The sequence below is a fragment of the Stegostoma tigrinum genome, chromosome 1 (genome assembly GCF_030684315.1).
Source record: "Stegostoma tigrinum isolate sSteTig4 chromosome 1, sSteTig4.hap1, whole genome shotgun sequence".
NCBI classification, from domain to species: Eukaryota; Metazoa; Chordata; class Chondrichthyes; order Orectolobiformes; family Stegostomatidae; genus Stegostoma; species Stegostoma tigrinum.
In genome coordinates this window covers 118,740,919-118,765,169 of record NC_081354.1, presented here as the reverse complement: position 1 = coordinate 118,765,169, position 24,251 = coordinate 118,740,919, and the positions used below count along the sequence as shown (strand labels likewise).

Here is a 24,251-nt window from a genome sequence, read left to right as displayed (position 1 = left end):
AAGTACCACATACGGCCGGTTGCTGTGTTCATCCAGCTTCACACTTTATCTCACTCCATGAATTTTCCTCCCATTCAAACTGCGCTAACAAGTGCGTCTCTGGACGGCAATAGGAAACTGCTGGAAATACTCAGCTGATCTTTAAGTGCCCTGTTTTTCCTAAGTAAGCAGGTGGTCTGAAAAGTAGCGACCTTGTGGAAGTGGTAGACTTCCTCACAGCCTCTGTACGGCTTTTAATGCTACAGTGTGCATTTAACGTTCAAAAGGTCATCGCCGGCAGCGGGAGGCGTGGCGCCGCTGCAGGAAAGTGAGTGTGGCTGGAGGAAGGGGGCGGGTTCCGGGAGCTGGCCGCTGGCAGGGGAGGCTGCAGCCGGAGGGGCAAGCGGGCTGACTGCGAACAAGATGTCGAGCGGAGACGCGCAGCTCTGCACCAGCTACTTCAACATCAGAGGCGAGCTGGTGCAAAGTTTCAGGTGTCCGAGGAAGGCGGACGGCATGGACAAAGTTTACTGCTGCGGCTTTTTGGACCTCAAGTACTGCTGCAGCGAGGCTGATAACTATTTCCCCTACTCGCACGGCTACATGTGGTCGCTCAGGTAAAACAAGATTGAGGGGCACTGGGAGGTGCTGGACAGTCGTTGGTGGGTGGTGGCAGTGTGGGGTGTAATGTAGTTTCTTCAACTACTACCCAGAAACTGGAACTGAATATTTGGAGCCAGATTTGTCTGGATCATGCTGAAGTTTTTTTTTGCCTTACACTTAACCGCAGAGACAAACTTGCAATTCGTAAGTCGAGCATCCGTCAACAGTTGGTAACGTTGCATTAGTTTTGAAGTGCGATTAGCTACATTCGCAAATGTAGTAGCCAATTTTCACAGACAGCAGGGAATCGAGACACCAGTCAATCTGCTTTTTCTAAAATTGTGGTGCGAAAGGCTGCAACATTTCGTCCGAAAAGCAGCACCTTCATAAGCATTGCATTGAAGAGTTCTGACTCAGACATGAGAATCATACGATCAGAACTGAGGTAGCACTTGGGCGAACTAAGGTAATCGTTTATTTGTGCCCACGGGATTGAATTGGCAGCATTGTTGGGGTAGCTCAAGAACCGGAGAGAGGAGTTCGGCGCTACAGCGCAACACGAGCAAAGCAGTCAATGTTCAAGTATTGGATTATTCTCCTTTCCACCCATCAATAATTTCTTTTTTCCAGGCTTGTTCAGTAAAAGCCAAGTGTGAGGTGTTTACAGTATTCAAGGTGTTTAGACGGAAAGCAAGTCAGCGAGCTAAATTCCCTGTATAAATGGTATGTGGTGGCTGGTGTATTTCAACCAAGAGACGTGTGACAGATGCATGAAGTATCATCCTTCATTCCGCGTATCCAGAAGGAATACACAAGTGAAATAACAAAATATCGCATTTCTCAAGCTGAAACATTCCACAGTATGTGGGGAAAACGAGGGCTGATGAAATGCATCTTCCATTCGCTTCAGAGAAATAGAAAAACAGTGCAATAAACAAGCATAAGGAAGGCAGCAAGAAATAGAAAGAGTTAGGAATTTAGGTAATTCATATACAAAGGTAGCAGAGGGGGAGGGGATCCTGTAAGCAATACCATGGTATCAATAAGGAGCATTGGTACAATGAGGAGAAATACCTAATGGTAATCGTAGAGTATTCCATTATTGGTGAATAGGGAACCCATTTATGCAGCTGCAACTGTGAATTCTGAATTATTTTCTGGGCCTTAACTCCAAGTTGCTTGGGTAATGACATTAAGTTTACACAAGAGATCCTGCACACTTTCTTGAGTAAGCTTAGATTGCCTTCGGCCCTGTGGACAATGTCAACAGTTAGAATTTGGTGTTCAAGCAAGATTGTCTGTACAATACCATCTTTAACATCTGCACTGACTACATCTGGGAAAAGACATCAGAGGAATGCTGTTTGGCTTGAGGCTTATTGGACAATGGAGCCAGGTAGTGAAACGGAAAGGAGCATCAAGAACAACAAACTAGTCCCAGGAAACAAAATTTAAATGCACACAGAGCTGGCAGAAATCAAGTCGTAGCAGTCTGATTGGCAGTGCACCAGTTAATACTGGTTGAAACTGCAATAATATACAATCTGCTGCTGAATCCAGGATGTGAGAGGAATGTTTGAAAGAGTGAAGGAAGCCTGCAGGCTAGCAGCAACTAAATCAGCTCCCTGGAAGACATAAACAATGTTTATCATTGCTGAGCTTATCAAATGGAAGGAAGAGTAGATGGAACACTATCTTGAGTGCAACTCAATAGTAAACATTAGTGAAGAAGCTCTCAGCACTATTCCAGACTTTCCCGCCATAGGGGAGTTGTATAGTGAACTCACCATTATAGTGATCAGCCCGCCATTGTGCATCTTGCCAATCGTAAATCCCTAGCAAACAATGATAATGCACTTGAAATCATTGATGGTGGAAAGGCAGGGTTGCTGTAGCTAGCCTCATGAATTTCTGTACTTCTGCCAGAAAGAAAGATTTATTCATCAAGACGTGAGTAAAGTAATTTTGGGGTTTCGGAGCCACGGATACCCAAGATAGGCAGCCAAGTATTTGTAAGTAATTTGAAGATGGTTTATTAAGAAGCAATCATTTAGGTATGATTCGTTAGCTAAGGACACCGGAAATGTGTACAACTCAGTTTTATTTGAGGTTGGTTCACTCATCCAAGAATGGGCACCAGGCAAGCATTCTGCTGTCAAATCATAGTCTTAGGAACTCTTCCCTTCAGCTTCCTGGTCCATTTTCCATCTGAAGATGCTGGTTCTAATGAGGCCTGGAATTGATATCGAACATTACCTAACAAGGACTGCTCCATAATTCCATGCACTCATTAATATACTTTATCCCTGGAGGCTGTGAGTTAATCAGACAGGTTCCTGGAACGGCAGGACTGATAAGGAATAGGAACAGGGGGTAACCCCTCAAGCCTGCTCTGCTGTTCAGTAGGCTCATGGCTGATCTGACATTCCTCACGTCCACTGTCCTGCATTCCCCTACTGCTCAAGAATCTATCTATCTCAGCCTTAAACATAAACTCCTCAATTTTCTGTGGCAAAGAATTCCAAAGACACTCACCTCTCTGAGAGAAGAATTCATCATCTCAATCTTAAATTGGCACCCCTTTCTTCTGACACTATATCCTCTGGTCCTAGACTCTTCTATAAAACCGTAACAAATAGGATCAGGCGAAGGCCATTCAACCCCTTGAGCCTGCTGCAGTATTCAATAGGATCATGGCAGCTCTTACATTCCTGACATCCACTTTCCTGCCCTTTCTCATAACCCTTGATTCCCCTCCTGATTAAGAATCTATCTCAGCCTAGTATACACACAAGGACTCTGCCCCCACACCTCCCTGTGAATAAAAGTTCCAAAGACTCTCAACCCTTTGAGAGAAATTCCTTCTCATGCCAATCCTAAATTGACACCCCTTTATTCTGAGACTGTGCACCTCTGGTCCTATACCAAACCATGAAGGGAAACATCCTCTCAGCATTTACCCTGTCAAACCCCTTAAGAATCCTGTATGTTTCAATGTGATCACGTCTAATTCTTCTATACTCTGGTGAGTAGAATCCCAACCTGTTTACCCTTTGCTCATAAGCCAGTCCTTCCCTACCAGGAATCATGTGAATGAATCTTTTCTAAACTACTTTGAATGAAATTATCGATTTCCTTAAAAAAGGGGGGTTCAACTGCTCTCAGTACTCCAGATAAGGTCTCACTAGTACTTTGTGTAGTTACAGTAAGACTTCATTACTGTGTGTCAGCTTTGTGTCTTGTGCACAAGTAGCCCCCAGCCCCTTTGTGTTGCAGCTTTTCTCCATATCGTTTTCCCTTCCAAAATGAGCAACTTTACATTTTCCCACATTATACTACATTTGCCAACTTTTTATGCATTTACCTAATCTATCGATATCTCTCTTTAAACTGCTTGTATCCTTTTTGCAACTTGCCTTTCCTCCTACTTTTGTCTTGCCTGCAAATTTGGTGACAGTACATTTGCTTCTTTCTTTACACAGTTGCGGTCCCAGCGCCGATACCTCACTGGTCTCGGGTTGCCAACCTGAAACAGAACCCTTTATCTCTCACTTGCTGTTTCCTGCCCATTAGCTAATTTTGTGTCCAGACCAATATGCCATTTACAATACTGTGGGCTCTCATCTCATGTTTTAAACTTGTGCGAGGTACCTCTTTCAACATATCTGGAAGTCCACACTATTGGTTCTCCTGGCGTATGAAGAGAGATAGGATCAGTTTGGACTATATTCATGGAGTTTAGGAAAATTAGGGGGATTTCATAGAAACTTAGGAATTCAACTGAACTAGACAAGTCAAATGCAGGAACTATGTTCCCACTGACTTGAAAGTCCAGAACCAAGAGTCAGTGTTTAAGGATAAGGAATAGGCTATTTGGGGCTGATATGATGCTCTTCTACAGAAACCATCTGAGGGCAAAACATTGAAAACATTCAATCAAGAAGGAGTTGGATATCGCTTTAAATTTCTATGTTAATAATTTACCTGCACTTTTCTAAGCAATGAATGCAGGGTGCCCAAAACATAGATGTTCATCTCCCATCATTGCAGCGTGGTGGCTCAGTGATTAGTACAGTGCTGGGTTTGTTTCCAGCCTTCGGTGAATGTCTGTCTGGAGTTTGCACATTCTCCCTGTGTCTGCATGGGTTTCCTCCCACAGTCCAAAAATGTGCAGGTTATGTGGATTGGCCACAGGAAATGCAGGGTTACAAGAACTGTTGCGGGGGCGGGGTGGTGTTCATCTGGGTGGGATGCTCTTCAGAGGCTCGGTGTGGACTTGGTGGGCCTGCTCCCACACTATAGGTATTCTACAATTCAGTGAGCATGTCCAACTCAGCTCAGGGTCAGCTTTTTAATTTATGTCATACTGACACTAATTGCGAATCCTTACCATACCGTTTACAGGTAGGAGAAACACAAATCTCCATCCTATCAACTCAGGAATGTCAACATTGAAACCTGAACCAAGGGGTTTTAATATTTCCAGAAAAAGAAAGAAAGCAGTTTGTCTGTTGAGGAGACTTAGCTATGTCTACCAATTCTGATAAAGTACTGTTTGTCTCAAAAAATCCTGAAATGTATAATTTAATAAGGGCCCTATTTCTTACAATGATGTATAAATAGCCATCTTATATGAAAACAAATGGGATCACAGTGACTGCAACAAGTACTGAGGCATCTCCTTGTTAAGTATTGTAGGGAATTGTGAAAAATATTGTGCTCATGTTACTGTGACCACATTAAGACCCTGGCAGCAGAGAATGATATCCAGAGTCTCACTGCAGCTCCAGAACTGCCAGATCAAAAGTTATCATGCTTTTCAAACTTCAGCAATTACAGCAGGACCTCTGCAAACAGCACAGACTACTGGCCCTCATTGATCTTGTCTTGTCATGGACCCTTTAAAGTGCTATGGAAAATGGGCTGCATGGATGGATCATTTCCTGGGCATCATTTCTTCTTTCCAAAAGAACGTACACAATTTTGGTGTTAAAGTTACAGTAGCAGGAGCATTGTCAGAGGCTTTCAAGATCAGCAGCAAGACTGCAATCTGGCACCATCTCTCTTTGGTTTATATTCTTCATGCTGCAACTCATGAAGGGCAACTCAATGTCAGAGCTAATGGTAAGCAAATTATGTAACATCTTAATCTGCAATTTGCTGTTCGTGAATGGCACCAGCTGATAGTCCCTGTAAGTACATCCTAGGCTTCTGATCTCAGCACCCTCCTTTATTGGTCGCAAAACATGGACAATTTTTGCAAGCCAAGAAGAGGAACTGAACACTGAACAGCTTCTACTATCTCTGCCTGTGATGAGTATTTGGGAACTTCTGGGCAAAACAGAGGGACAAATATTATCATAAAGGTCTACAGCTCAGAAAGTAGTCTTCCAGTCTCTTGAGTCTGTGCCAGTCAAAAGCAGCCAACGAAATATTCTAATTCCATTTTCCCACATTTGGCTATTATGCCTTGGCATCACAAGTGCACGTCTAAATAGTTCTCATGTTATATGAGGGTATTTGCCTCTATCACTCTTAAAAACAACGAGTTTGAGATTCCCACTGTCCTCTGGATGAAAAAAAAACTTCATATCCCCCTCCTAAATTGTAGGGAATTGTGAAAAATATTGTGCGTAAATCGGCAGGGAGGCAATGACCCAACAGAATTAATGCTGGACTATTAATCCAGAAACCCAGGTAATGTTCTATGTGCCTGGATTTGAATCCTGCCTTGGTGGAATTCAGATCAAATAGAAACCTGGAAGTATGAGTCCAGCAATGGCCATTGTCAATTGTCAGGGAAAAATCCCATCTCTTTCATTTAATGTCCTTCCGGGAAGGAAGCTGCTATCCTTACCTGGTCTACACGTGACTCCAGGCCCACAATGATGTGGTTGACTCTTAACTGCCATCTGGGCAATTACAGATGGGCAATAAATGCTGCCTAGCCAGCAATGCCCTCATGCAGTGAATGATTTCTTTTTAAAAATCCACAAACATCACTATAAAAATTAGAGAGTGTCATTAATCTCTCTTCTGAGCTGAGCCATAGATTAATGGAAAAAGTGCTTTCTCACATTGAGGCCAGATTCGGAAGATCCTTAGGCCCTCTCCCTGCTTTAACTGGGTTCTGCTTGAACAAACATCTTCTGTACGCTTGAATCCTGCCTGCCTCCTGAGATTTTGACCCTGTACACTCCGACAAATGTTAACCTGAAAGCATGATTCTAGTCATCCAGAAATTTGAGAGACTGATTTTAGTATTGTTTATTTGATTGCAGAGAGATGATCAGTGCTGTATTAGTAAATTTCATAAATGCTTGACTGTGCAGAAAATACCTGTTTATTGAGGTGCCCAATTTCTAATGCTGGAAACCCCATTGAGAAGAAAATTTCCTATTGACTTTTAACAACTAATTCTTAATTGACCACATGTCCCCGAGCTATGAACATCCAACTTATGAATGCATGTAATTACAAACAATATCCCTTACAGAGGTGTATATTGCTAATTTTAAAGCTCTGACATGCACACATTTGCTAGTATTGACAAAAAGCAATTTTATGTTGTACTGTGTTGTGTTCTGACTTGAGTACATTCGTAAGTTGATTTGCACACGAGAATGGAACCCTTCTGTAACCTAGAGACTATCTGCATTTCTAAAATATAAGCTGTTCCCTTAATTTTTTTGATTATATATTGTAATCAACGTACCCAGCTTTGTGGAGATATTAAATCCAAAGTTAACGTCCTCAGACAAGGGATTTGATAGATATTCTATACTAGGCCACACCAAGCGTGTTCCCCTCACTTTTGGATGCATTGATCTATTTCTTTGTTCCACTGACCCACTTTAATCAAATGTCTTTCCAAGATTTTGATCGATATTCCCTTTTTCTTATTTTTGTCTGCGTGGACCTCTGAGGTCTGTATGTGGCAATGGATCAGTGCTGGTAACAGGGTCAGTGCTGGTGCACAGCTTAGGAGCAACATTTATCACGATCCACCTAAGATTGGTTTGAGGTTCAGGGAAGATCTGATGACCAAATCTGGATATTTCCTAAAGACATTTTACGGAGATTTATTCCCAGTTCATTGGTGTTTTCTATGGGTACAGGGACCATGAGGTGATCTTTTATATTTATTTCAGGGGGTTGGAAACAAATAGTAGGCTCCCAAGCAAGGCAAATGTTACCATCATGCCCATGCTATTTCAGCATCATATCATGGATTCTGGACTTCCAGGTGACCTTCATGAAAGATAAAACGTGGAATGAGGGCATGCATAACCTTTCCGCTTCGTCTGGATATTTGCAGTGGTCGCCAGACTATCCAATTTAGTTCTGTTATGAAGAGCCTTATAGGCAAGACCGCACACATCTTCAAGAGAAAGACATCAACATACAGTCGAGTGAGGGAGCCTTGGTTCTCAAGAGAGGTCGAACGACTGGTTAAGAGGAAGAAGGATGTTTGTACGAGGCTTAGGAAACAAGGATCAGAAAAGGCACCAGAGGGATACAAGGTAGCCAAGAAGGAGCTGAAGAAAGGGCTTAGGAGAGCTGTAAGGGGGCATGAGAAAACCTTGGCAGACAGGATCAAGGAAAACCCAAAGGCTTTTTTACATGTACGTGAGGAAGAAGAGAATGACCAGAGAATGGGTAGGGTCATCAAGGATTGTAAAGGGAATTTGTGCATGGAGCCTACAGAGAGAGGAGAGGTCCGTAATGAATACTTTTATCAGTATTCACAACTGAGTGGACCGAGTTGTACAGGAACGGATAGGGCCCGTCAAGGATTGTATAGGGAATTTGTGCACGAAGCCTAAAGAGAGAGGAGAGGCCCGTAATGAATACTTTTATCAGTATTCACAACTGAGTGGACCAAGTTGTAGAGGAGGACAGTCTGAAACAGGCTGGTAGGCTACAGGACGACAATATTAGTAATGAAGATATACTAGGAATTTTGAAGAACTTGAAGGTAGCTAAGTAGCCCAGGCCTGGTGGGATTTATTTGAGAATTCTATGGGGAGCAAGGAAAAAGATTTCAGGGCCTTTGGCGATGATCTTTTCATCCTCACTGTCCACAGGTATAGTGTCGGAAGATTGGAGAGAGGCAAATGTCATTCCCTTGCTCAAGAAAGGGAATAGGGATAACCCCGGAAACTACAGGCCTGTTAGTCTTACTTCAGTGGTGGGCAAATTATTGGAAAGGGCTCTGAGAGATAGGATTTATGATCACTTGGATAGGCACAGTTTGATTTGTGATAGTCAGCGTGGATTTGTGAGGGGTAGATCATGCTACGTGTGATGCTGCACTTTGGTTTGAAGAACATTGAAAGACAATGTGAAATGGAAGGTTAAATTGTAAAGAGGGTGCAGGGGCAGGAAGATCTGGGTGTACAGATCATTGAAGGTGATAGGACAGCTGGAGAGCACAGTTTACAAAGAAAATTGTCTTCAGGGCTTTATTAATTGGGGAACGGAGTACAAGAACAAGAAAATGATGTCCTTGCAAAAGACACTTTCTAGATGTCAGCTGGAGTACTGTGTACAGTCGTGGGTGTCACAATACAAGATACGATTACATTGGAGAGAGTGCAGAAATGGGTGGTTCCAGGTTTGAGAAACCTGAGTTGTGAAGATTGATGGAAGAAGTTGGGACTATTTTCTCTGGAGGGAAGAAAACTGACAGGAAATTTGATTGAAGTTTTCAAAATTGTGAGTGAGCTGGACAGACTGGGTAAAGTGAAACTGACCCTGCTTGTAAAAGAAACTAGAACAAGTGGGCATGAATTTAAAGTGATATGCAAACAAAATATATTTTCACTAGGCATAGAATGCATAGTCTGGAAATGTGGTGAGGCAGATTCAACTGATTCATTTAAGAGAGCATTAGATAATTATTTGGATAGTAATAGTGTGCAAGGATATGGGGAAATGGCAGCAAGTTGGCACTCGATAATGGAGCAGACAACAAGCTGAACGGCATCCTTATGCACTGTCATGATTCTGTAAACTGGGTTGGGGCTTATCTGTATCAGAAAAGGAGGAGGAGGTTCCTACTCTCTTGATAGCTTGTTGCACTTCAGGCTTACTGTGACAGTTTGTGGTAGTGAAACAGCCGATTGCAGTGGAAACAGTGAAATTGAGAATCCCTTCTTTGCACAGGATTCTTGGGGGCCCAAATGTCTGACTGGGTGAGTGGCCCGCGACCAATGCAACTTTAGTCCTTGCTGGTGTTTGGGTAAGATTATTATGTACCTCTCTCCAGCCTGTATTAACATAACACAGATCAGCTGTCCCCAGGCTGCTGTTTTTTCTTGTAAACCGCCAAGGACAGCACTACGAATTGACGGCTTCAGCTCATTCAGAAAGTGAAACTTGGGGAATCACAGTATTCGCCTCCCCTTTAATGAAGCTTTCTACAAATGCTCTGGGGCTTTTTCTAGAAGAATGTTTGATGCTAGCTAATCAATAACTTCATCTCCCATTGCCCTACTTAGGTCATAGTCTAATTCTTTGGAGGAGCTTTTGACCATAGAATCCTGATTCAGCTGTCTTAAATTTAGGGAGCACACAGCTAGGAGGATAATAAAGTGTGAAGCAGGATGAACACAGCAGGCCAAGCAGTATCTTGGGAGCACAAAAGCTGACGTTTTGGGCCTAGACCCTTCATCAGAGAGGGGGATGGGGTGAGGGTTCTGGAATAAATAGGGATAGAGGGGGAGGCGGACCAAAGATGGAGAGTAAAGAAGATAGGTGGAGAGAGTATAGGTGGGGAGGTAGGGAGGGGATAGGTGGGAGGAGGGTAACTTCTTCAGGTTAGGCATCCCTGGAAGAGGCTTTGCAGTGAGGTTAAAATTGTATCAGTGATAATGGGAACTGCAGATGCTGGAGAATCCAAGATAATAAAGTGTGAAGCTGGATGAACACAGCAGGCCAAGCAGCATCTCGCGAGCACAAAAGCTGACGTTTCAGGCCTAGACCCTTCATCAGAGAGGGGGATGGAGTGAGGGCTCTGGAATAAATAGGGAGAGAGGGGGAGACGGACCAAAGATGGAGAGAAAAGAAGATAGGTGGAGTTGCAGTGGGAGAGAGATTCCCTGAGGTTGGTCCGGAGGGAGGAGGGTAACTTCTTCAGATTAGGCATCCCTGGAAGAGGCTTCGCAGTGAGGTTAAAATTGTATCAGTGATAATGGGAACTGCAGATGCTGGAGAATCCAAGATAAGAAGAATCCTCCCTCCGGACCAACCTCAGGGAATCTCTCTCCCACTGCAACTCCACCTATCTTCTTTTCTCTCCATCTTCGGTCCGCCTCCCCCTCTCTCCCTATTTATTCCCGAACCCTCACCCCATCCCCCTCTCTGATGAAGGGCCTAGGCCTGAAACATCAGCTTTTGTGCTCCCGAGATGCTGCTTGGCCTGCTGTGTTCGTCCAGCTTCCCACTTTATTATCTTGGATTCTCCAGCATCTGCAGTTCCCATTATTACTGACACAGCTCGGAGGATCTGTTTAAAATTATCGTTCTCTTATTCTGGGTGTAAGATGTTAAACGTTCCTGCTTTGTAAGAGGGAGGACGATATTGGAGCTCATACCTAATGTATTCCTCAATTCCCTCGCTGAGCTGACCTTAAGCTGACAAAAGGCTAGTGTCCTCCAGGGTTTTGCCATCGCCCATGTGATTCTAAGTCAATGTAAAGGGAAGGTGTGACAGAGGTGTGCTTATTTTCAAAAGAGCTGTCCCAGTACAACCTCAAAATTGCTAGGGAAGCTCCTCTCTCGGTTCCAGCATGTATTAAGATGTCTCCTTTTACTAGAAGTGAGATATCTTTGCTTCTTGTTGTCCAATTTGTGTTACACTTGTCTGAATTTGAATGTACAAAGGGTGTGGTCTTTTTCAGGGGAGGAAACAGTTGATTACAAAGTTAATTCTCTCAGAGCACTCTTTGCATCATCTAGTTCTCCCCTCAATCTGGCAATCTCTTCTCATAACTCACCATTTTGTTTTACTGTTTTCTCTGTTTCTTTTCATAGTATTGCTCATCACATGCACCCTGCTCTCACTGTAACTGAGGATGCAAACTGCCGCTTTTCCTTTGTAACTTTTCAATTTGTCTCCTCAATTCCCTGTATCTTTTATTCAGTTGTAAGGCACACTCTTGAGTCTTTTGTCCAGTTTATTCTGGACTGGTTTTAACTTAGTCTTATCTTTCTGAGTCTCCTTATAGAGTCTGACAAAGATTGACTCATAACCTTGGTCACATTCCTCCATCACTGCCACATTTGTCAGTTGTGTGTACTTCCGTTGAGGACTAGACGTGTGTTTCACTGTGTTCTAGGACTGTTACTTCTTTAGTAAATTTCATTTTTCATATTTCAAGTGCACACATACAAATGAAGGGTCCTCTGATAAAGGGTCTAGGCCGAAACGTCAGCTTTTGTGCTCCTGAGATGCTGCTGGGCCTGCTGTGTTCATCCAGCTCCACACTTTGTTATCACAAATGTACAAAATGCCAGTTTATTAGGGGCCCTAATTTCTAATGCTGTCAAGAGGAGATTAGTAGGTTTTCTCTAATTGGAGGTGGACATTTCTGTGCACTTATCATTGAAACCGGAATGTTGTTCAGGTCCTCCTGCATAACTGAGGTGTTGTGAATGATATTGAATATTGTGTTGAGCATCAGTCAATATCCTCACTCATGGCTATATTTTCTTTTTCTTTTTTGTTTCATAGAATATGGGCATTTTCCGTCCATTCCTGACTGCCACTGATCTGAGTGACTTGCTCGGTCATTTAAAGGGCATTTAAGAATCAGCCACATTGCTGTGGGTCAGAAGTCACATATAGGCCAGAGCAGATAAGGATGGCTGATATCTGCCTTTAAAGCACCAAATGGATTTTTACAACAATGAATAATCATCTTCAGATCACCAATGCTAATTGTATTGAGATTCCACCAGCTTCCTATGTCAGTTTGAACTTATGTTGTCAAAGCCTATGGTGCAAGGAAGGGCACTGATGAAACACTAGTAAATAGTTAGGACTAGGATGCTACCCTGAAGAACTCCTATAATGATGCCCTTAATTACTGACCTCCAAAAACCCAACCCTGTTCTTTTCCAGGTATGGCTCTGGCCAGTGCAGTGTTATCCCAGTGATTCTGATTGAGCCCAGTTTTGTTCCTTAATGCCACACTCTGGTTACGTGCTGCCTTGATGTCAAGGGTAGTTCCTCTCTCCTCACTTCTGGAATTCAACTCCTATCTCTATGTTTATACAAAGACTGCAGTGAGGCCGTGAACTGGATGGCTCTTGCGGAACCCAAACGGAACTTCAGTGAGGAAATTATTCCTTTGCAAGTGTCACTTGCTAGCATTGTCAATGACCTCTTTTTCAGTACTTTTCTGATTATGCATAGACGTGAGGGCATGTTCATTCACTGAATTGGATTTGTCTTGCTTCCGTTAGATAAGCCAGATTGCTGCATTGCCAGGTAGATGTTTGTATTGTAGCTGTAATGGAAGCACTTGACTACAGGTACAGTTAGTTCTGAAGCACAAGTACTAGTACCAGGATGCTGTCAACATACACAACCTTTAAAATATTAAATATCTTCAGCAATTTCTTGATATGGTGTGGAGTGATTGACTGAGCACTGGCATCTGTAATGCTATGGATCAACCGTCACTGCACACAGAGGCTACCAGTTTCATTGAGGTAGCCTGCCCAGAGGTTGCTGTGAGTTACCCAAAGAGAAGGGCAATGCACAGGGATGTGCATCTACCCCCCCAGCCCCAATGATGCTCCCCTCCCCCTGATCCTGAACTGCCAGACATGTTTCCCTGCTGATTACTGTGCTCTCCCACCCTTAGCTTGTTGATTTTTATTTTACATGTTGAAGCATACTTCATTCTTGGGTGCCCTCAAGTTTCCTAGCTGGGTTAGCAGCACTACCTGCTGACACCAATGCTGCCGATCTGCTGGCCTTCCGACTGAGTTGGCAGCATCAAAAATTTGCAGGCCAACATATGGCCAAAAACGTGGCTGCCTGCTATAAATTTGCTAAGCTATTCCTTCTGGTGTCAAATGTGAATTCAGGATTAATTTCTCAGTCTCACAAAGCCTAAAGGCCCACTGTAAAAAAACGTCATTGCAGTTTGGGATGTGAGCATCGGCAAAGCCAGCGTTTGCTGCCCAGTCTCAGTCGCCCTTGAACCAATTGGCTGTCCAGGCTACTTCACTGTATGGTTTAAGAGTCAAATACATTATTCCTCAATTGATGTCACATGTAGCTCATACCAGGTAAGGATGGCAGATTTCCTTCCCTAAGGAGATAGTAAGAATTACAGCTGTTGGAGTCAGAGCCAACACAGTGCGGAGCTGGAGGATCACTGCAGTGAATTCAATGTTGAGGCCACTGGGCTGTAGGCTCCGGAGGCAGAACAGGTTTGTTTCAGTATATAGTTGAAGAGCTTCAGTGCTTCAGTACCTTCCCCCCACACCCACCCACCCCCCCCATTTATGTCTGAGCTCCCTTCCCCCTCCCCTGTCCTAAAGAAGTGTGTAAACCTGAAACATCAATTTTACTGCCCCCTGATGCTGCCTGACCTGTTTTCCTCCACACTGTATTGACTTTGACTCCAGCATCTGCAGTTCTTGCTGTCTCCTAGTCGCTGGACACTCTACTGTGAAGCCTTTTCCAAGGATACCCCCCCCCCCGCAAAGATGTTGACCTCATTCCTCTGTAAAGATCTTAGTAGATCTCTCTCCCACTGCCATTCACTGGTGATCTCCTTTGCACTGAAGCTCTTCGACTACACGCTGAAACAAACCTGTTCCACCTTGGAAGCCCACAGCCCAGTGGCGTCAACATAGAATTCACCAGTTTTAAAATCACCCACCCCCAGCCTTGTCCCATGTCCAACCCTCCCGCTCATCCCCACCTTCTTGACCTGACACAGCCTGCCCATCTTCTCTCCCATCTATCCGCTCCTTGCACCTCACTGCCCAATCTCCACTACTTTCTACCTGCAATCGCCCATCACCATCCCTCTCACCTTCCCCCAGCTTTACCCGCCCATTTATTTCTGAGCTCCCTTTCCCCTCTCCAGTCCTGATGAAAGGTATAAACCTGAAACGTCGACTTTCTTGCTCCTCTGACGCTGCCTGACCTGCTGTGTTTCTCCAGCTCCACACTATTGACCTTTTACCCTAATGGTCTTTGGTGAACTAGACGTTTTTTACAACAATCAACAATGGTTACATGGCCACTATTAAGATAGCTTTTCATTCCAGATTTTGTTGAAGTCAAATTTTACCAACTGCCCATGATGGGATTTGAACCTAGGCCTCCAGAACATCAGCCTGGGCCTTTGGGTTACTACTCGAGTGACGTTACCACCACACCTCTGCCTCACCATATTCCATTTACTGTATCCTTATTTTAAAATTACAAAAGATTAATGTAGTGAAGTGCACTGTTTTGTTTTGGGTGGCTGTTGCTTACATTAGTAAAGGTTTGTACATTTGTTTGTGTCATTTGTTTGCTGAAGGCCTCTCACACAGTAATATTTGGAAATGTAATGACTGCCAACATATGTCTATCTACTGTGATAATGGAACTGCAGATGCTGGAGAATCCAAGATAATAAAATGTGAGGCTGGATGAACACAGCAGGCCAAGCAGCATCTCAGGAGCACAAAAGCTTGTGCTATATCTATCTACTGTTCCTGCTAAAATAGATTGACAGGCCATTTCTCTCCTTGGTGTTTGTAGAACAATTTTGTGTTCAAATTGGCTGCTGAATTACAGTTGTGGTTATTTGTCACATGTAATTCATTGGTTATGTACCTTATAGCTTTTCCTGTGTTAGAGTTGTTGTAGTAATAGAAACCATTGCTATTTTATAGCTCTTAAGATGCCCTGAGATTGTGAAAAGTGCTGTGTAACTCCAAGTTCTTTTTTTATTATTAGATAAATACCTAGCTTTCAAAACGAACTTAGAAGACATTGGCAAGTGCAGTATTTTTATGATGTCAATATCTTTCAATCTGGCTGCCAAGTTTAGTCTTTGAATTTACTAATTACGATGTATAGGAGAAAGAACACAACTTGAGCTGACATGTTTCAGAATTCAGTAATGCTAAAGTATAAAGTTGCCATCATACTGTTGCTAATTTTCTTGAAAAGAAATCTGAAAGGAAAAGAATTACGCTTTCTAAAAATAAATTGGTTATTGCCATTATTTTTATTATAGTAGATTTCAGTCTACTGAGCTAATTCATCATTAATCTCATGAACCCTAATCACTACCCTGCATCTAATGTGGAATTTTATTGAATGCATTTTGAAAGCACTACTGGATTAATGACTGTATTGCTTCACCATTCTCTAGTAACTGTTCTCAAAAAATTCCAGTATTTGTTGAGGCATGGCTTTGAAACTAACATTTTTTATGGAAACTCTCCAGATAATGCATTTGACTGCACTCACCAAAGAACATGTCAGACAAAATAATATTCTGGTTTAATTTGAGGTAAGGGGTGCATTTGAATGTAATTATAATTGAATATTTGTTTTATTTTGTTTAGTATAGGTGCAATGGTGGGATTAGGAATTGCTGCCCTTGTTTTATTGGCATTTGTGATCAGTGCGTTTGTGCTGTGCTACTTATTTCTCTGCACTAAACCTCAAAGATTAGATTCTGGCCTCAGACTTCAGAACCTGACAACATCTCCAGTTCAAACAAGTAAGACTAAATTCATCAATACTAAAGAATTTCTGATGCATTATTTATGTTTTTTAAAATCTTCCCTACTATGTTTGGTTTATACTCAGAATAAAAGTATTTTGTTTGGTTTCACGCTAATATTTATCTAAGCTGTTTGCTGTAATTTCATGAAGTTTTGATTTTCTGTAAATCATGCAATAACTATTAGTTACCATTTCAGGAGAGGCTACATCCATCATCTAACTTAATATGTTGTATTTAAGAATTTGGCTATTGTACTTCTGTTGTGTACGTGCTAATAATGAAAGTCTAAAGTTTTAAAACATTGGATCTTATTTTGACAATGACCATTGTGACTTACATCAGCTACTTCTTGCTGATCATTCAGCTTGGTTTTCAGTTTTGTTGTGCCCAAAGTTTGCACAGTACAATGGATCCATGTTCATTTTTGTGCGTGCCATCATTTCCAATGCATTGAGAATGCTTCCATTTTAACGGGGAAGGTATAATTGGATATAGGTGAATCCTGGCACATAATAATACTATAACAACAATAATAATGAATATTCCAAAATATAATTAATAATAATATTATAACATCTAACATTATTCTGCCACAGTTGCATTAAAGGGAGAAATGAACTTGGAGGGGGTTGAACTAGAAGAGTAGGGACGTTTTGATGTATTTATGGAAGGTTTTGGTGAGATCATACTTAACAATACATTGTAGGTTTTCAGTGTGTGTATATCCAAGGAATGATATAAGTTGCCATGGAGCTATTTTAAAACAGGTTCACTTGATTGTTTCCTCGAATTAGGTGATTGACTTGTTAAGAGAGACCGAGGAGAATTGAGTTCAGAGGAACGAAATGTTGTTTTTAATGGGAAAGTATAAGATTCTGAGAGGGATTCACAGGTTAGATACGAAGATATTATTTCCTCTGGCTGGAGAATTTAGAACTGACAGCATAATCTCAGGATAAAGGATTGGTCCCATTTGGACTGAGTTGAGGTGAAATATCACTACTCAGAAGGTTATGAATCTTTGGGACTCTGTACTCCAGAGAGCTGTGAATGCTCAGTCGTTGAGTATAGTCAAGGTTGACATTGATAGATTTTAGAATTGAAAGGAAAATCAGCAATATCAAGATGGGTTGATAAAGAAGGCTGTATTTCGTGATAGCCCGAAAGCTTCAAATTGGCTGTACAGAAAGCCCTGTGTGTGTGTACTTTGTGAAATGCCCTGCCAGTAAATAACGTGGTGGCCCCAGAAAAGCAGAATACATTTGAGCGAATGGGGTTGAATGATACCACTGGCAATCCTGGCCGAAGTACTCCACATGCTTGTTTTGCAGTTACGTGCTGAGAGTACTTGGGAATGTCAGCAGATATTCTTTTTGCATCAAATGCCAACATAACATTTAACAATAAGATCAAAAGAAATAGGCCAGGCATCAAATGGGCATAGGCATTCAGCCTCTCAAGCCTGCTCTACCATTCACTAAAATCATGGCTGATCCGACATTCCTCATATCCACTTTCCTGTCCTGACCCCATCACCTGTGAATACGCCCCGATCAGGAATCTATCTATCTCAGGCCTTCACTATACATAAGGACTCTGTCCGTACGGCTCCTGGTGGCAAGGAATTCCAAAGACTCTCAACTCTCTGATGAAAGAACTTCCTCCTCATCAGCCTTAAATTGGCATCCCCTTATCCTGAGACTATGCCCTTTGATCCTAGATTCTTCCACAAGAAGAAATATGCTCTCAGCATTTACCTTGTCAAGCCTTTAAGATTCCTATATATTTCAATGAGATCACCTTCATTTGCCTTCGTAGTTGCTTGCTGCTCCTACGTGCTAAGTTTCTACATTCCTTGCACGGGTACCCCAAGTCTTTTCGAACATCAACATTTACAATTTTTGTGTCTTTAAGAATAAGACTTTTTATTTATTCTTGCAACGAAAGTGAATAACACCACACTTCCTCACGTGAGATTCCATCTCCCAATTTGTAGCTCGTTTCACTTGCCCATATCTCATCATAGCCTTTTAGTGTTCTCTTCAAGGCTCATATTCTCACCTAGATTTATGTCATCAACAAATTTGTATACATTATCAGGGAAATATCCCTGCAACTGGGCAAAGAACAGGGAAAGGTAGGGAGTTCCTGGACCAAAGGGGAGAAAATGGAGTCCAGATAGGTGGAGATGAGTTCGGTGGGGCAGGAACAGGCGGAGACAATGGGTCGGCCAGGGCAGGCAGGTTAAGCCTCTTAAACCTAGATAATGTTCTGGTTCAAATCCTTCCATGGGAGGTGTTGAAATTTGAATTCAATAAAAATAATCTAGAATTAAAAGTCTAATGATGACCATGAATCCATTGCCAATTATTAGAAAAACCCATCTGGTTCACTAATGTCCTTTGGGGAAAGAAACTGCTGTTCTTACCTGGTCTGGCGTATATCCAGACCCACAGCAATGTGACTGACTCTTAACTGTCCTCTGGGATGAGCAATAAATGTGGCCTAGCTAGCAATACCCTCATCCCAGGGAAGCATAGATAAAAACACTACAAGGCAGTGTCTTAGGCTACTTCATCAATGACCTTTTTTCCATTGTAATGCCTGAAACGGGAATGACTGTAGAATGCCCACCAACAGCTCAGATACAGAAGACAGGAAAGGACTTAAAAAGGGGAAAAAGTGTCACATTATTGATCAGGGAATCTGTTACAGCAGTAGGGAGGGATGGCATCTTAGAAGGCTCCTCAAGTGAAAGCCATATGTGTAGAACCTAAAACCTAAAAGGCAGCAATCCCATTGCCAGGAGTGTGGTAAAAGTCCCCTAACAGTCCAAGAGAAAAAGCAGAGCAGATATGTTGGCTGATTGCAGAGAAGTGTAAAATTGATGGTGATAATAGGGAATTTCATCTTCTGCGATGTTAACTGGGTAATCATGTCGTGAAAGATTTATAGGGAATGGAATTCTTCAAACGCATTCGGGAGAGCTTTTTAATTTAACAGTAGAAGGCCTTTCAAGAGAGGGAATAGTCCCAGACTTAATGTTGGATAATGAAGCTGGGGAATATTTTGAAGCATCAATGGACGAGCCTTTTGCAGACAGTGAAAATAACTCAGTTAGATTCAAGATTGCTATGGAAAGGGACAGGGGTGGAGGATCTAAAATCAAAATTCTAAACGCGGAGAAGCCAATTTTACTAAGATCAGGTATGATTTAGTCATAGTGGACTGGGAGCGGATATTCTTAGGTAAATCTGTGTCAGAGAAGTATCAAGAAGGAAATAGGAATAGTTTAGGGCCACCATGTTGCAATAAAAGTAAATGGTGGGACCAACAAATCTTGTGAACACTGGATGTCAAAGGATATACAGTATTAGACAAAGAGGTGAAGGGAGACTTGTGGCAGATACCAATGTCTTCAATTTACGTAGGCCCCAGAGGAGTATAGTATGTGCAAGGGAAATCTTAAAGGTAAATTAGGAGAACAAAAAGGCACATGAAATGTCAAGTAAAATAAAGGAAAATGCTAAGTTATTTTACAAGTGCATTAAGGATAAAAGGATATCTTGGGAAAGAGTTGGGCGTCATTGAGGACCACAATGAGACTTTGTGCATGGAGCTGGAGGGGTGATGTGGGTATAGAAATCAGGGACAAGCACTGTGATATACTTTAAAAAATTAGCATGAACAGCAAGAGGAGCTTCTGAGTTGTCTAGCAGTCTTAAAACTAGAGAAGTCTCCAGGTTGGGTGAAATGTATTCCAGGATTTTGCGTGAGGCAAAGGAGGAAATAACAGGGGTGCCGGCAATAATTTTCAATTCCCGCCTGGCCGCAGGAGAGATCCCGGAGGATAGCCAGTGTGATACTATTATTCATGAAGGGATCAAGGGATAAACCAGAAAACTACAGTCCAGTCAGTCTAACTTCAGTGGTGGGGAACCATTGGATGCAATTCTGAGGGACAGAATTATTTTGCATTTAGTCAGAATTATTTTGTTAAGGGGAGGTCATCGAATTTTTGGAAAATGTGACCAGGCATGCAGATGTGTCTGCTTGGATGTTGGGAAAGCTTTTGATAAGGTCACACATGGAGATAATGATAGACAAGGTGAGAACCCATGAAATATAGAGAAATGTGGCTAATTGGAGTCAGAATTGGCTGAGTGGCAGCAAGCAGAGAGTTATGATCCAGGTGTGTTTTACTGACTGAAAGCCTGTAGCCAGTGGGGCCAGGATATTCAGGGCTATGGGCCAAGTGCTGGAAAATGATAGGGTTAGAGTAGTTAGGTGGTTTTTTTTTCCAGTGCAGACTTTGTGGGCCAAAGGGCCTTTTCAGTGCTGTTGAATCTATGGCTGTGACTCCAGTTGCGAATCCTCAAATTCTGAACAGTTCATCCCTGCATGCAGCAACACTTGGACAACCTCCAGGCTAGGCCTGATGAATGGAAAATAACGTTCACTGCACATAAGTGACAATAAATGATGATCTCAAGAGCAACAATTTAACCATCTGCCATTGACATTCAGTAGTGTTGTTATTGCTGAATATCCCATCATCAGTCCTGTGGCCAAAACCTAACTGAACCAGTTATATAAATACAAAGAGATAACAAGGTGTAGAGCTGGATTGACACAGCTGGCCAGGCAGCATTAGAGAAGCAGGAAGGCTGACGTTTCGGGGCTAGACTCTTTTTCAGAAAATGCTTGCTACCACTCAGCCAATTCTGGCTCCAGTAAGCCACGTTTCTCTGGATTTCATGAGTACTGACCTTGCCTATCATTGTATAAATACAAAAGCAGGTTGGAGGCTATCAATGTGGACTTCACAAGCTTCAAAATCTCCCCTTCCCCCATTGCATCACAAAACCAGCCCAACTCGTCCCCTCCCCCACTGCATCCCAAAACCAGCCCAGCCTGTCTCTGCTTCCCTAACCTGTTCTTCCTCTCACCCTTCCCTTCCTCCCACCTCAAGCTGCACCTCCATTTCCTACCTACTACCTCATCCTGCCTCTTTGACCTGTCCATCTTCCCTGGACTGACCTATTCCCTCCCTACCTCCTCACCTATACTCTCCTCTCCACCTATCTTGTTTTCTCTCCATCTTCGGTCCGCCTCCCCATCTCTCCCTATTTATTCCAGTTCCCTCACCCCATCCCCCTCTCTGATGAAGGGTCTAGGCCCGAAACGTCAGCTTTTGTGCTCCTGAGATGCTGCTTGGCCTGCTGTGTTCGTCCAGCCTCACATTTTATTATCTTGGATTCTCCAGCATCTGCAGTTCCCATTATCACTGGAGGCTAAGCATTCTGTCTTCTCTGTTGAACTACCCGAAGCCTTTTTATTTAAATTTAAATTATTTTTCTAATCAACCTGTTCACAGATGTTATTAGACACCTCTTGAACCTGGACCTCCTGGTCCAGGGAGAGGGACATTACCACTCTGTCAACTAGAGGGCCCACCCACAGCTGTTTCCTAATTCAACCTATATTTCTCACCAACCTGTCCAGGGATGTTTTGACCCACCTTTGAATGAGTGGGTCTTGAATCTGGGGTTCCTGGTTTGGGGTTAGGAACACGATCACTGTATCACAAGAGGGGCCTAACCCAACCAGGAGTCTGCAGGTATAGATGGTGTTTGAACCTACAATTTCTGATTTATGAGACCCACCCAGACTACAAGGCACAATTCTCCAGTGTGGCGAAATACTTGTGAACACCCTGGATGAGTGCAACCTCAAGAATGCTTCAGCAGTTCAGAAGCATCCAGGACGAAATAGCTCACCTGTTTGCAATCCCAATTACCTCCTTAAAATTTATTCTCTCTGCTACCAAAACACTGCAGCTTGTACGACTGTAAGATGCACTGCAGCAATTCACGGTTGTTTCTTCAACAGCACTTCCAAACCCATGACCTCCACTGTTCATAACGATAAAAAAATGCCCACACATTTCTATTTATGAATATGCTTCCATCCCCCACACACAAACATTGAAGCATTGACTGTTGATGACACAGAAAACAGCCATTCAGGCCATATTGAAAGCCTAAACCCAATTTCTACCCTGGCTCCAAAGCCTATTAATTGTAGCACTTTAGATGAATATCCAAGAGTTTTCTACATTTGATGATTATTTCTGCCCATCACACTCTTTCATGAAATCTCTTGGATGAAAGATATTTTGTTTCAACTCCCTTATGCTCCTCCTACCAATTACTTTAAATCTGTCTCCCATCTTTGGCAATGAATTTAGTTCCTTCTAATTCACTTTGTCCAAATACCTTCTAATTTGATACACCTCAGTTAAATTTCCCTTTCATTCCAAAGGAAAAAAATACCCAGCCTGCAGAATCTTCGCATATCACTAAAGTTCTTCATTCCTGACAACGTCCTCAGTAGGCTCCCTCGGTATCTTGTAGCCGATAATCCTATTAGATTAACCAATTCATTATAAAGACTAATATGGCAGTGACTTCCGCTTACATGATTGAAAACATCAATAATTCTGTACACATCTGTGGCTTTCAAGTTAGAATAAATATTGATATAGTTTTTTGCAAATATTTCAATAGATACAACCTGCTTGGAATCACGAACATCATTTTAAAATCAAAGGCTGAATGAAAATTTCAGTTAATCTGCAGTTTATTGTGTTTTTGAAGTGTCTTTTATTAATGTCATAAAAGCTCAGTGCGTGTGAAAGTGCCAACAACCAAGTAATAACACAGACCATTACAGTTACTCTAAACAGTGCGCACTTTATTTTGCAAGCAATTTAAAATGAATTACAATGAGGTTAAAACTCTATCAACCACAGAATGTGATGGCATATTTTCTCTGTTAAGAATTGGACGTTGATTTCTGACAACCAGATCAATTCTATCAATGACAAAGTAAAACATGCAGATGCTGGAAGTCTGAACAGAAAATACCAGAAATACTCAGAAGGTCTGGCAGCATCTGTAGAGTTTCAGGTCCATTAAGTTTTGTTAGAACCCATAATCTTTTAACATTGAGACAAGTTTGCTGTCACCAGATAACGTAATGGAGTAAATTGTTTTGTATATATGTAGTATTCCACCATAGCGTTGCAAAATAAGAAGATATCTGTGCATTTAACTTAGTGATAGTTGAACATTTCAATACGTCTTCATACCAGTTATTATGTAATTTGCATCTGTACATCATTCATCCTAATAGAGATATTGCAGCTCATAATTATATTAGGTCTTGTGTTTTGGCTCATACATGATACAATAATTCCTGCCTTCTTTGCAGAAAAAAAGAAAACCAAACAAGGGATCTTGGAAATACCAGTACCCACATCATCAGCAGGACACCCACCACCCGTTCCTGATAGAATTGTTCAAGATAAGCCATCGACTATGATAATGGAGACTTAAGGTGCAAACAGAATCTCATAAATTAAATAAGAAAAAGTATTTCAGTTTAAAATAGACGTTTACTTCTTTCCTAGTAAGAGCAAAAGTAAAAATAAACGATAACCTTGTTATCTGTCAAATATAAAATACTTGAGGATTAGTCTTGTAAGTGCATGAAGTATGTGCATTAAAAAGTGTAAGGAAAAAATGCAGTGTAACTTTTTAAGTCTTTGTGGTTTATGACTTTGTTTGGTTCAGTTCCAAAGTTCAAAATAAAATAATTTGCTGTGAGAGAAACAAAGTAATTCAGCACACTTAGAGGAAGGTACAAGGATAAGTAACTTGATACATAACAAGTGGGACCTGTACAAGAAGGACGGGTTGCATCTGAACTGGAAGGGAACCAATGTCCTGGGTGGAAGGTTTGCTCGAGTAGTTCGAGAAGGTTTAAACTAGTATGGCAGGGGGGTGGGAACCTGAGCTGTATACCAGAGGTGAGAGTTGATGCAGGTGAGGCAGTAGCAAGAGGTAG

The 24,251-nt window shown here is 42.1% G+C and overlaps 1 protein-coding gene across 1 annotated transcript; it reads left to right on the top strand.

Annotated features, from left to right (window-relative positions):
* The first annotated feature begins 356 nt into the window (after positions 1-356).
* Positions 357-24,026, top strand: LOC125459216 (protein shisa-like-2B). Its single transcript, XM_048545308.2, has 3 exons — positions 357-596; positions 16,177-16,334; positions 23,616-24,026. Exons 1-3 carry the CDS (start codon positions 403-405, stop codon positions 23,738-23,740), a joined length of 477 nt encoding a protein of 158 aa, XP_048401265.1. The 5' UTR covers positions 357-402; the 3' UTR covers positions 23,741-24,026.
* The last annotated feature ends 225 nt before the right edge of the window (positions 24,027-24,251 follow it).